The sequence below is a fragment of the Vanellus vanellus genome, assembly GCF_965231255.1.
Source record: "Vanellus vanellus genome assembly, chromosome: 16".
Lineage (NCBI taxonomy): Eukaryota > Metazoa > Chordata > Aves > Charadriiformes > Charadriidae > Vanellus > Vanellus vanellus.
Genome location: NC_138921.1, coordinates 13,958,020 through 13,970,551, shown reverse-complemented (window position 1 = coordinate 13,970,551; position 12,532 = coordinate 13,958,020). Strand labels below are relative to the sequence as shown.

General features: G+C 42.8%; 2 protein-coding genes across 3 annotated transcripts in view; one reads left to right on the top strand and one right to left on the bottom strand.

Moving 5' to 3' along the window:
- Window positions 1-1,194, top strand: part of KDM2B (lysine demethylase 2B) — a 120,252-nt gene extending 119,058 nt beyond the window's left edge. For both annotated transcript variants that reach the window (XM_082491703.1, XM_082491702.1), the window contains exons 21-22: window positions 279-497; window positions 997-1,194. In XM_082491703.1, the coding sequence (XP_082347829.1) occupies window positions 279-497; window positions 997-1,178 (401 nt within the window). In that variant the 3' untranslated portion in view covers window positions 1,179-1,194. The remainder of the gene's footprint in view (window positions 1-278; window positions 498-996) is intronic.
- Window positions 1,195-2,661: 1,467 nt separating this feature from the next.
- RNF34 (ring finger protein 34) lies at window positions 2,662-12,532 on the bottom strand. Its single transcript, XM_082491835.1, has 6 exons — window positions 12,443-12,532; window positions 8,519-8,737; window positions 6,772-7,161; window positions 6,399-6,455; window positions 5,949-6,150; window positions 2,662-4,495 (listed from the first exon to the last, which is right to left on the bottom strand). The coding sequence occupies exons 1-6, from the start codon at window positions 12,446-12,448 to the stop codon at window positions 4,308-4,310; spliced, it is 1,062 nt and encodes a 353-aa protein (XP_082347961.1). The 5' UTR covers window positions 12,449-12,532; the 3' UTR covers window positions 2,662-4,307.

Genomic DNA, 12,532 nt, shown 5'->3' with positions numbered 1-12,532 from the left:
GCCTACTGCTTATTCCCGACTTGTAATTCCGCTGGGCCCCTGCAGTTACTTTCATCCCTTTTGTTTTGAAATTGGGAGGTGGCTTTGTCCACGTGCCTGTTCCAAAAATAGACGAGTGTTCCTGCTGATGTCCCCTCCAAAGCTCCCGACAGGCAAAAGCGTCTGAAGTTGACGTAGGGCAGCAGTGTTGTGTGTCACAGTGCATTTCATATAGATCTGCAGATGTTTGCAATTTGGGATGAGACTTCTGGGAGTGACCTTCTGCCTCCGCTTTCCAGGTCAGATCGACAACCGGAGTAAACTACGGAACATCGTTGAACTGCGTTTGGCTGGCCTGGATATTACAGATGCTTCTTTGCGGCTGATCATAAGGCACATGCCTCTGCTCTCCAAACTCAATCTTAGTTACTGTAATCATGTGACAGATCAGTCTATTAACCTGCTGACCGCAGTTGGAACCACCACGCGGGATTCATTAACAGAAATTAATTTATCAGGTAAGCAACACAAAGCGCAGGGGAGGGGGGAGGATAGGAATTGCCCATCAGTGTCAGACTTGTGAGAAACGCTCATCAGTGGAAGTGGTTTTACCCAGCTCTTCCCCCACCTCCAGTGTAACTGCCCCCCCAGGGTCCATCTAAGCCCCTGGATGTGCTGCTGGTGTAAATAACCCTGCAGCTGCCCAGCCTTCCCCTGGGCCCTGCACCAGCCCGCAGGACTGCCGCCTCCTGCCTGGCAGCCATGTGTCGTACCTCACTCATCCTCCACAGGGGATTTTCCAAGGCCGCCACTGTGCGCATCTGGCGCGCTTTATCTCATCAGTTACACAACAGTGTCACGGGGATCAGTGAATGGCCATGGAGCTGGCAGGGCCATTTCACTGTTGGCACAGTGCGGGAGGAGCAAGAAGGACCTACCGCAGTCCTCGTGCTGGAGAACAGAGATGCGCTTTTGAATTTGTCCCCATGTTGTTTCTTTTTTTTTTCCCCCTGGCAGACTGCAATAAGGTTACTGACCAGTGCCTGTCTTACTTCAAACGTTGTGGAAACATCTGCCAGATCGACCTGAGGTACTGCAAGCAAGTGACAAAAGAAGGCTGCGAGCAGTTCATAGCGGAAATGTCAGTAAGTGTTCAGTTCGGGCAAGTGGAAGAAAAACTTCTGCAAAAACTGAGTTAGTTAAAGGACCTGTGTAAATACTGGGGCGGGGGGGGAAGGGACTAAGAACATGTAGGGATTTTATTTTCAATTGGGAACTTGGAATATTGGAAAATACCGCGATTGGATTTTACAACTCTTGTTGAGGAGAGAACGACATGAAACTACCCATGTTAAGAATTTCAACTTGTGCCACTAATTCAGTCTACCTGGGATGTCCCGCACTGGCTCTTATGCAAATTCATAAGGCGACTGTTATTGATGATAATTGTTCACACCCGGAAGACGACTGATCTTCAAGAAATACTGTTATTTAAAGTACCACAGCATGTGCTTGGTAGTGTAAATTTGATTTCTGCTTTTCATTTCTTAAAACAACAACAACAACAAAGTTGGTGTCATTAAAGTGGACCACACACTGCATTTCTGCCTTCTTAACACGTTTTGTTTTGTTACATCTTACATTATGCAGAACTATTTTTGTACAAAAATTGTTTAAAAATTATTTATGCAATGTTTGAATGCATTACCAGTGTTTTGGTTTTGATTGCCAATTTTTATCTTTACTTATGGTAGGCGAGAACTTAACCTATACTTCGTAGACAGTATCTATCTACAAACGTGCCCAGGTCAGGAAAAGTAGGTTAATACTTTCAACTTAAAGCATGTTTTAATGGAAGTTTATATCCTGCTTTGTATACTTCAGAAGTGACATAAGCATGTTGTGGAAATAAGGTGTAAATTATAGTTGAAGTAAAACACTTTGCCAAGTTTTATCTGTATAGAAATCACCTTTTTCTCAAAATTTTAAAAAATTCCAATTTCAGCTTTTGCACATAGGAGGGTTTCACTCTGTAGCATGAGCTCTTGTACTCAATATAAAATTAATTTATACAGTGAGTCCAGCCGTAGAATAAATGGTCAAACGTAGTCTCTCTTTCTTTGAAGTGTGAGTTGAGTTCTCATTTAAGGTTTATAACATGGTTATTTCCTGATTGTAAAATTCTGCATTCATAAGTGCCATTGTTGTATGGTGTTGTTTTCGTAGACCTTCCTGATGCAGTTTTACCTTTGTTGAATTTGTATAAACAATTGTACAAAAACAGGTCCTGGCTCTGCGGGTTTCTGTTCCCAGGTGGGTGGGTTTGGGAGGAAGCTGTGTGCGGAGTGACTGCAGCGAATCCATGGGGTTATGTCTAGGGTCTGAGGGTGCTGCAGGTGACAGTTTCTAGTGTTGGTGTGAGGCAGGAGTAGCAGCAGAAGCCCTTGTCCTGTCATTCTACAAGCAGTACTTTCATGGCACTTGAGCTGCTCCTTGGCCTGTGCCTTCATGTTGCCATATTCCGATACATTTTTACTGAGGAGGGGATAAAGGACACATTCATGCCTCAATCCGTCCAGATTAATCTAGAGGAACACTGACATCTCCAGAAGAGTGTTAAAGCTTAAGATGAGTAACCAACAGCATTTCTTGCAGCTGGTTGAGTAAAGAGACAGAGCCTGAGAAAGCCCATCACAAATCTTTATTAAGCTTGTGTGGCTAATAATCAGCATGGAAATAACATAATGATTTATAATAACAACATATGATTTTCTTCATTAGCTTGCCCAATGAACAGAGAGACTCCAGGAATTAAGTACCATTAAAAAGTTACTTCTAAAAAATAAAGCCGTTGAGAGGTTTGCTCCCTTCTGAAAAATAACCAGCACTGTCTCTAAGCTGTGTGTTTTATTTTGAGGAGGAGCTACTTTCTCTTTTTCAAGCCAGCTGAATTTTTCACATAAAAGACAAGAGCAAGTGTGATAGTGTAGCAGAGGTGAGAGTGCTGGGGACCTGCAGCAGAGGCAGAGTGTGTCCCTGTTCCTTTGCTAGCATGTGGGTGATGAAAAGGGGGAACCACAGCTCCATTGATCAACCCTGCTGAAAGAAGAGCCACCCAGGACAGACCCCCTCCTTCCTCACCCTTTCTTTTACAGTGAACTTTGTTACACACTGTCCAGGCCATGCCTAGCTGCAGGCAGCCTGTCCCCTCCACAAGAGCTGTTTGTGTGACCAAGCTGTTGGTCACAGATATCCTGCAAGGACCATTAAAATCCTTGCTCTGAGAGGACCTTTCCCCCTGCTGCTAGAAACAGGGCCAAGGGCTGACAGCAACACAGGTCACTCAGCAGCCAGTGGGAAGCATAGTTAGTAGTGTCTCAGCCATGATTAAAACAGCTGTGAACATGAGGTTTTAAACAAATACCGTGTTTCCTTCCCCTTATCCTTAATAAAGCCACTCCCTGTTTAAAGTTAGTAACACCATACATTCCACATGTTAGCAGCAAGTAGTTTCATGACCCTGATTAGTATTCACAGTAACATCAGGTTGTCGGCACATGGCATACAATCATCACACAGAAGATTAATAGTTACAACAGGCATGAGTGGATTAAAGACCACAATAATATGGTTTCCTATGCCCCTTTTTAAAAAAATATTGTATTCCTAAACTAAAAAACACTTAGTCATCAGTATCTGGACAGCACATGGCAGAGCCCTGTGAAACCACTGAGCCCTGCAACATGACTGCTTTTTGTACCTTGACAAAGAATGCCAAGACAGTACATGTATAATGACAGACACGCTGAACGAAGCAATCAGCATGAAATAGATTGCTTAAGGGCTTCTGTGCAGATACAGTTAATGGCAGTGCTTTCTACAGTCATATTTTATACTGTTAACACCGTTGCAGGGACGGTGTCAGAACAGTTACATTCTATAATTACATAAAAGCTGAATATTCAACTGATATACTCATTGCTTCTAATGTACTAGACAACATAACACTCTAATATGGTCAAGCACCTGACCACTTGCCAAGTACTGAATGTGCTAATTAGAGGCGATATTCTTCAGAAGAGAGCAAGAACTGCTGTAAACAGTTTGACTCGAACAGTTTGTGGGTTTGTAAGGTAAGTCAGTACACACAGGTATCATGTTGTACTGCCCAACTGTGGGATTTGGTACGCTGTAGAAAAATGTTTCAAACTTCTAGATCCTGATGTGTTTATTGGGAACTAAAAAGCTGACATGGGCCCCAAGGTTGGGCACTCCCACCCACAGCAATCCTAGAAGAGTGACTGTAAAAATCCATTTTTGGTCTTGGTTTAAGATTTGAACACATGCACAGCCCGTACAACATACTGTCGGCAGATGGGGCACTCGCTCATCCTCTTGCCGCACTTGGTGCAAGTGACCATGTGGCCACACTCCAGCAGGACACAGTCGATCACTGCGTCCATGCAGATCCGACACAGATTATCATCATTGTCATTCAGCTGCATCTTCTCACCCTCTGAAACAGAAGAGAGAGGCATTCAGGCCCTGAAAAACCTAAGTTCTAGCTCAGGCAACTACTCAAATACACAGAGAGCTAATTTAGCATGAAGTAGTGCTGCTCCATGTTCACGATAGTTTTTCTAACCCACAGCTAAGAATTAATATATATTCCTTCAAAAAAAAAAAAAAAAAAACACCCAACCCAAAGAAACAAGAACCAGAAAATCCCTAAGTGAACATCCAATATGTGGTTTCATTCTTTAAACTCAGAAACCATTTTCAATTCAGAACATAATGACTGTGAAGTAACATGCGGGATTAAAATTCAGAGCATGTTGGTTTTCCATCTCTGAGCTTACTTCATTTGGCAGAACACTTTCCTCAGAAGATTAAACACAATAATAATAAAGCCGAGTATGAAGTAGAAGCCTTAAGTAGGCTGTAAAAAGGTAGCAGAACTGAACAAAACCTGTCAAGTTTCATTGCAAATAGACAGCATCCCCTATCCTTGCCTGAATGTTCTGTCAGACCATGTTGAAAAAAAACTAAAAAATTGTGAGGTTAAAGCTTGGTTTCAGGCAGGTTTTCAATTCTAGTTTATGACCACTTAAGCCACGTTTTGACATTCACTAACAGTCCCCCACCTTCACAAGCCTTCTCCACCCCCATTAGCTGGTGATTTCACACCTGATTATTACAGTCCCTGCAGTGTATGTGCTGGCATAATCCCGCTGTGCAGTGGCCCAGGGCTATTAAGTTTTCCAGTCATCACAGTCCCGTGTTACCTACAGCCTGGCTGCTGGATGCGGGAATGATGAGCCAGGCAGGCATTTTTCAAGCTGGCACTGACATCAAAAAGTTGCTCCTCAGCTTATACTTTGTGCCCAGGAATGGGTCTGTGGACGTACTACAACCACACAAGTGAAAGGCTCCAATTGTTGAGTGTAACAGAGGGTAGAAGAACCTCAGCCACTGAGCTGCAGCCACAGAACCACCTTATCATGAAAACATGGACCAAGACCAAACCACTTGAACTTGGACCTCTGCCACTGTAGCTTTTAATTCTATACCGCAGTAAAAGATCTGAATTGCTTTGGTCTGTTGCCAGCTACTGAGAAGCTCCCTTGCTAATGCCTGGTGAAACCTAATAAAGGACGTGGAGATGCCAGGTTTCATGTTCTTTGAGGAACTGGTTCTCAGTTGTGCAATTTTACCTTTGCTGTGAAAGCTGAGCTCTCTGAGCTTTGGAAAAAAGTCACAAAAAACCAGCACAATCCTGGAAAGCTTCCTTTACTCACTAGAACCATGTGCAACTACTCTAGATGCAGCTTGAATTGTAAAAACACGCTTTCCAGTTGTTCCAACTGAGCAGACCAAGTTAGATACCAAGTCCTTCTGTTGGCAGAACCAGCTACTGGAAATCAGAAAATAAGTAGTCTTAAGAAAGTGAGAATTAAATATAAACCTACGCGTCTTGTGGTTTTCTTCACTCTCTCTGTATAGTCTGCTCACTTTCTCCACAAGTTCCCATTTTTCACAGCATCCTGAGTAGTTGACAAAATTACAGGCAAGTATTTCCTTCAGCTGCCGAACACTCAGACCTTCAATGTCTTCCAAACTTGAAATATCAGACAAAGATGCCCTCGCTCGCTTTCTGGACAATCCAGGGGTCTGAAACACATCAATTGCATGTTTTTAACTGTCTGGGTAAGTTCAGAGCACCACATCTGGTGCTACATTAAGCTGCAGCAGCTTGGCTAAAGTTTTATTCTTTTTAAATGAAGTACTTGCAGATATGCATTGCCAGACACAGCTAATGCTGAAAGAACCAGAGTGTGATAGTAAATGTCAACAGAGCTCTATACACTTTATGGTGTCACATGCCAAAAAATTCATTCTTTGGATAGTTCATCTCTCACCTGCTCTTCTGCACTTTCTTCTTCTTCATTATTTATAGAAGATGTTTCAGTTTGTCCCTGTGTACAAAATGAAACTAATCAGGATTTAATAAAAATTATCCCTTCTAAAACATTTTGCTTTGCACTGAACCAATCAAAGGTGACAATGACATTTTAAAGTTTGAATTGCTACCAATCATTACTGATTTAAGTCACCTCTATCATCCAAGCTAGTAATCTTATCTAGTAATCTTCTGTTTTCAGGTGAGAGATACAAAAGGCTTTTCTCCTGCCACCCTGAACTGCACCAGGTGGCATTTTATTTTAAAGCGATGCATACCTATATTAAAAAAAAAAGCTATCCTATACATAAGCCACATGTTAATTATTGTACCCGTAAAGGTGTTCCATTTCCTGTGCTTCCCCTCCTGTTTGCAAGTTCTCCTTGAGATGACACTGATACAGACATAGAAAATGGATGAGTAAAAAACCCCGAAGTCTGTGACCGTGACGAATGCAAGCTGTTAGCGTCCATGTCCTCCTCCGAACCTAATCCATGATGGCACAGCACAAGATCCACCAAGTCTTCTTTCTCTCTGCAAGTATCTGTTGGTATGTTTCTGAGAATCAGATACTGACGCAGATCCTTTACTTTCAACCTCATTAACTGAGGTCGCTGGAAGGCTGTTTCTTGCAGCAAGTGACAAGTGGAACATCTTCTGAGATTCTCTTGTAAGACTGAACAAACTGAGCAAAAATCCTTCTTGCAGTCACAACACACGTGCTAAGGAGAAAGAGAAAACAATCATTCAGCTGTATGTCACAGAAAACAAGTCATTCCCTGCTCTTTCCTTCTCCAGGCTACATAATTTACTATCAGTTTTGATATACATCATTTTTAGGATTTAAGTCTAGAAAACTGCCCTGTCAAATAATTTTGTTGGTGTTCCAAGGCAGTCCATCGCTTTTGTAGCACTACTGTCAGCTGAATTGAGGTTCCAGTGAAAAAACATTATGAATAAACAAATGAATAAAGTACTCAGGTTGTAGTTTACACAATAAACGGAAATGACAGCCAGGCAATTTTACAGTACTTTAAAATACTTTTGAATATACTAAGTGTCACTGCTCTTTTTGCATGTGTAAAAACCGGTGTAATCCCCAAACTTTAAAGAATGTACTTCTTCCTCAATTGACTCAAAGAATTCAAAGTAGGCCTTAAATGTGATGAATCACAGGGTAGGTAAAGACTCCTGAACACCCAGATGTCATTTCTGAAGACAGCTTTGTTCAAAAGACTCACTACAGTTTACAAAAACTAGAACAGGCAAGACTTTCAGCAGCAATTTTAAACGATCGTCTCATCCGCTGTGACCAAATCCAAACTCTTCAAGTTTTTCAGGATTTTAGTAAATTAACATTAGCTTCAAAAAACGTCCCTATACAACACTTAATTCAACAAAGTCTTTGCCATGCGAGCAACAGGCCACATAGGAAGGGTGAAAGCGAACACACAAACTGAAGAAAGAGGCTTCATGTTTATCTAAACAAGCTGCAGAGAATCAGGTCACCGAGTGGACAAAATAATGAAGCCATGATACATAGAAATAATATTAACATTTTATTCATCTGCATTAACCCACCAACCTGCCTCCAAATGAAGCAAGAGGCAGTTGGAGTGTGATAGCATTTAACAGAACTAAACCTGGTTAGGAAATAAACAGAATTACAGGAGCATTTCACAGAAAGAAGCTGTGATACTACATTGCACATTTTTATCTTTTCCATCATCCGGTTTGTTCATTCCAGTACCCAATAACTATGTTTGGTATCATCCTCAAAACCAGATTTGTATTAATGTTCAAGATTCTTAAGCTAAAACAAGTATCTTATAAATTAGAATCCACTATTTTTTAGGTCAGACCAGATCCAACGTGTCACTGATTAATGAACGTCAGACCTCTTAACTTCTAATCCTGTCTGACATTAATTTCCTGTGACCTCAGAATAAGGCACTTACTCCCTCCCTGGCTATCTGCCTCGGGTTTCCTTATCTAAGGAAGAATACACATTCATCTCCCAGTATGCCTACAGATTAATTCACATGACTAAAAGTATTATGTAATAGGAAACATACTCACTTTTTTCCTAAAAACTGAAAAGGAAAGTCCACAGGCTTTGCAAACTATGTTAGTGCCCGCCGCAGCTGGAGATGGATAGGCGGAGAAGTCTGCATTTGGTGCGAATCGGAACGGGCCAGCACCTCCCCCAAAGCCAGCCTGCTGGCCACGGACGGCGCCGGTACCCATGACTTCATTCAGCAATCCACAGCAGGAAGCCCACATGGAAGTAGCTCCCGCCTGAAAACATTCACAAAGCAAAAAAAGAAAATGAATATCTGAAAGCACACATCAGATGCAACTTGCTTCTGAAGAGCTACTTCACTCCATCTGTCATCATCCCAAAAGCATGTGGTGTGAATACCCGGAGCACCAGGAATTCTGTACACTAACATCTATAACAGCCCAATAATCTTCGCTTCCCAGCTACAAACCAAAGTAGGTAAGATTTGCTTCTGAGAGCTCATGCAGGCACAAGGAGCTGGCTTTCATAACTCCTTTTCTAGCAGAGTTCTGCACAAAAAGGGTAAGGAATTTGAGGAGGTAACGCAAGAGCAAAGCAAAGAAGGAAGAGACCAACAGCCAGTCTGTAGGTGAGATGCAAAACCTGAAATGATGACAGGCAGCAATACAACAATTTATCATAATTACTGCAGAGCTGTCCCCAGCAGGATCTTCTCCAAAACTAATCCAGCTCTTATATGACTCAATAAAACTCTCTCTAAAAAACACACTTCTGGGTTTTCAAAGTAACAAACCAATCTTCGTTGGAAACTAGTTATGGTCTAGTTTCTCTGAAAAGGAAGTGTTTCTCAAGACCTCTCTGAACCTGCTGTTTTGTCTTACAAAACATCTAACAAAAATTAAAATAACTCTAAATTAACTTAGTCTATACTGACTTGATTTCAGTTTTGAGTCACACAATTTAATCTTAAAACACCACAAACAGTTCTAAATACATAAATAAATTGCTAATTTTCATTCTTGAAAGCCTTTAGCACCAGATTCTCTATCAAAAGTGCATACTCTACTTAAAGTTGGAATTTGGTCTCCAAGTTGTTTAGGTCACATGTTTAATCACTGTCATGTGGCTCACTCAAACCTACTAAAAAAAAAAAAAAAAAAAAAAAAAGGCAAACAGAATCACAGAATCACATAAGGTTATTTCTGAAAGGAAGATGAATGGTACAACTTCCTTTAAAAATTTTTTATACATATTCTTTTTCTGAACTACGCTGGTTACAAGTGTTCTGTTTTTCATTCCAGGGCAGCATTTTTTTCGGCAAAGCATGAAGACATAAAATAATTGCTTTCAAGACTTATAATTCTTGCTATAAAACCTAAACCAACTAGAACACGCACTTCAGCTCAGTAATGGTGTTGCTTTAATTCCTGTAATAACTAGACTAATTTCTATATTAAATTCCATATTTCCCCTGAACCAAATACAGTCCTGTTATATGTGTGGGAACTTAATACAATAACTTAGGATACGTCAGAACATCTCCTGAAACCACTGAGCACAAAAGGTAAGAAAAGAGCTCTCACTGGTTTAGACAGAAGCTGAGAGAAACAATGCTATAGGACTAAACACGTTCTACAACACCACCTTCATGTATGTGCCTTAAGTATGGAACATCAAAAGCACCTCCCCAACCCACACAAACTTGGTACTTCACTTTTACTGCTGTAAGCTGACATTAAAAGTGTTGCAATACAGCAAAATATCAAACACAGTCGGTCATTTTGCTTCTAAGCTGTACAACACACAACACTTTGCAATTACAACATGAAACATACATGCAATAAATTAAATTTTATAGATATTTCAAGAGCAAAATTCATCCCACGCATAACAAGAAACCTCCATGCCGTGGGCACCCCATGCATAGGGGAAAACCTCCCTAAACTTCCAGCAAACGGAGTTCAAGAGGAACAAACTCCAGTGGCCCTTCCCTGACCTCCAGCCAAGTCACAGGCAGCCGCAGCAGGTGGCTGTGCTCACAGATACACCCTGTGCTTGGAGCCTGACTGATGTGGAATCAGACTTTCCTGACAATCGTTAAACTATCAAACTAAGACTTGTTTTCTACTTTTCAATAATAAAGAGTGGAAACAGATCAATATTAATTTTTCCTATACAAAACAAGTTATGCATAATTATCCTAGTTTATTATGCAAAAGTAATTAACATTTCAGAAATACATTCTGAAAACCAATGACTTAATCCAAGAGAGTTCAAGTTTTAAAACTCAGGACTTTTGAAAAATATTTTTTCTTGTTGTACAGGAAAGTTGCAGAAACATTACTCTAATTCTTCATGTATTTGTAAAAACTAATGAGGTAACTTTATATTTAAAAGATTTAAAAATAGCTCCATACAAAGAACAGAAAAATAAAATAATGAACTAAAAGGGTCTGTCAGAAGTCAACTCGCTTTGTTACATGATTGTGGTCTTTTCAGGGCCTCACAGCAGCAGGAGGATACACAACTGAAAGGACATACAATTGAAAGGACATAACATAGTTGCTACCACAACCCTTGCCTGATAGTTTAAACTTGAGAAGCTTCTTAGACTTATTATATTCAAGAGGCTGTAACAACTGCTCAGACATCACTGTCAACACTAAATAAATATATACATAGGAAATTTTTGTTGCCCATTTCGGATAAGTGAACATTGTCAGTAGCAAACAGAAAATCTCCTTACGCTTACTGCCAAACATTCAGTCATGTTAAGGTGAAAGGTAAGGCAAGATGGGCACCATCAATTTTCTCGTAACCTAGGTCAGCTGTGAATTCTTTCCCTGCTCTAGTGTCATTAACCCATAATTGAATTACAGTGTCTAGACTCTTCACGTTACTCTGTAAGAGAAATTATTCCCTGTCGAAAAGCACCAACACAAGACAAATGAGACACACTAAAACAAAAACTCCCCCCTTTAAGAATGAGTTAAATTTTTGCCAATTTCTGCACCAAAAGCCTTTCCAACTGCACCAGTCACCACTTCTGTATTCTCTTCTCACAAGCTGCCATCCGCTATCTTCTCTCTCCGTATCTTATGTGCATCCCATAGGAGCAAAATACTGTGTTTGAGCGTCTTTGCTCTTGTTTTTGGCTTTAAGGGTGTTTAGTAACCTGATGAGAATTTCACCTCAGACACCCACCCCAAGAAGCTGGGAGGCTGTATGCTGCTCCTTCCACATCTGAGCAAGTAGGACATGCTATCAAAGCCGGCAGACCAAGGGCAGAGCAGCAGAAGGGATTTTCTTTTTTTTTTTTAGCTTAAATTTCGTCTTTACACCCACCCCGGGATCAGACAAAGCCTTCTCAGAGAACAAGCGCCCCCGGGAACACCCCGAACTCAGAGATCCCCTGTCACCACATCCCTCAGCCCTGTCCCGAAAGCACAACGGCAGCCTCGGACGCGACGAAGCGCCTTTTGGGAGCGAACCCGTCGGCCGGCCGGATCGGGCCCTCCCCGCCAGCCCCCGCCGTGCCCCCCGCACACCGGCCCAGCAGGGGGGAGCTGGCTCCCCACCGCCGCCCCCCTCACGGGCCCAACCCCCACGCACCGCCCCGAGCCCGGCTCCGTCCGGTTCGGAGCCGTGCCAACCCTTCAGCCGCCGCCGCCGCCGCCGGCGGGGATCGACCGCCGCCGGTGTGTGGAGACGGGGGCGGGGGTTCGCCTCAGGCGGCGGCACCAGGCCCTGCCCGGCTGCTGAGTCAGTGGAGGACGCCGGGGTTCCTCAGCAAGGCGGTCCCCGGTCCCTCGGTAACGGGGCAGACTCGGGGAGGGACAGCGGCCACGATCGGGCCAGGCGGCCTGAGGCGAGGAGGGAGGGGCCCCACCAGGGTCCCGGCCCTGTCACGCGCTGGTTCGCCCCCCTCCTCTCAGCGAGGGGAAAGGCGCTCTCCCAGCCGGAGGAACCACCCCCTTCACCTTCATGGCCGCTTCACCGCCGCCACTCGCGCTCCAGCGCCGTCCGCCGCCGCCGCCTCAACCGGGCGCCGTCCGCCGCGGCAACCCCCG

Bases quoted from the DNA above. Each gene is read 5' to 3' on its own strand.
- RNF34 (XM_082491835.1), bottom strand. The intron at 7,162-8,518 runs GTGAGTATGTTT...CTTTCTCCTTAG, and splicing joins TTTCAGTTTTTAGGAAAAAA to CACGTGTGTTGTGACTGCAA. The intron at 6,151-6,398 runs GTGAGAGATGAA...GATGTGTTTCAG, and splicing joins AAGAAAGTGCAGAAGAGCAG to ACCCCTGGATTGTCCAGAAA.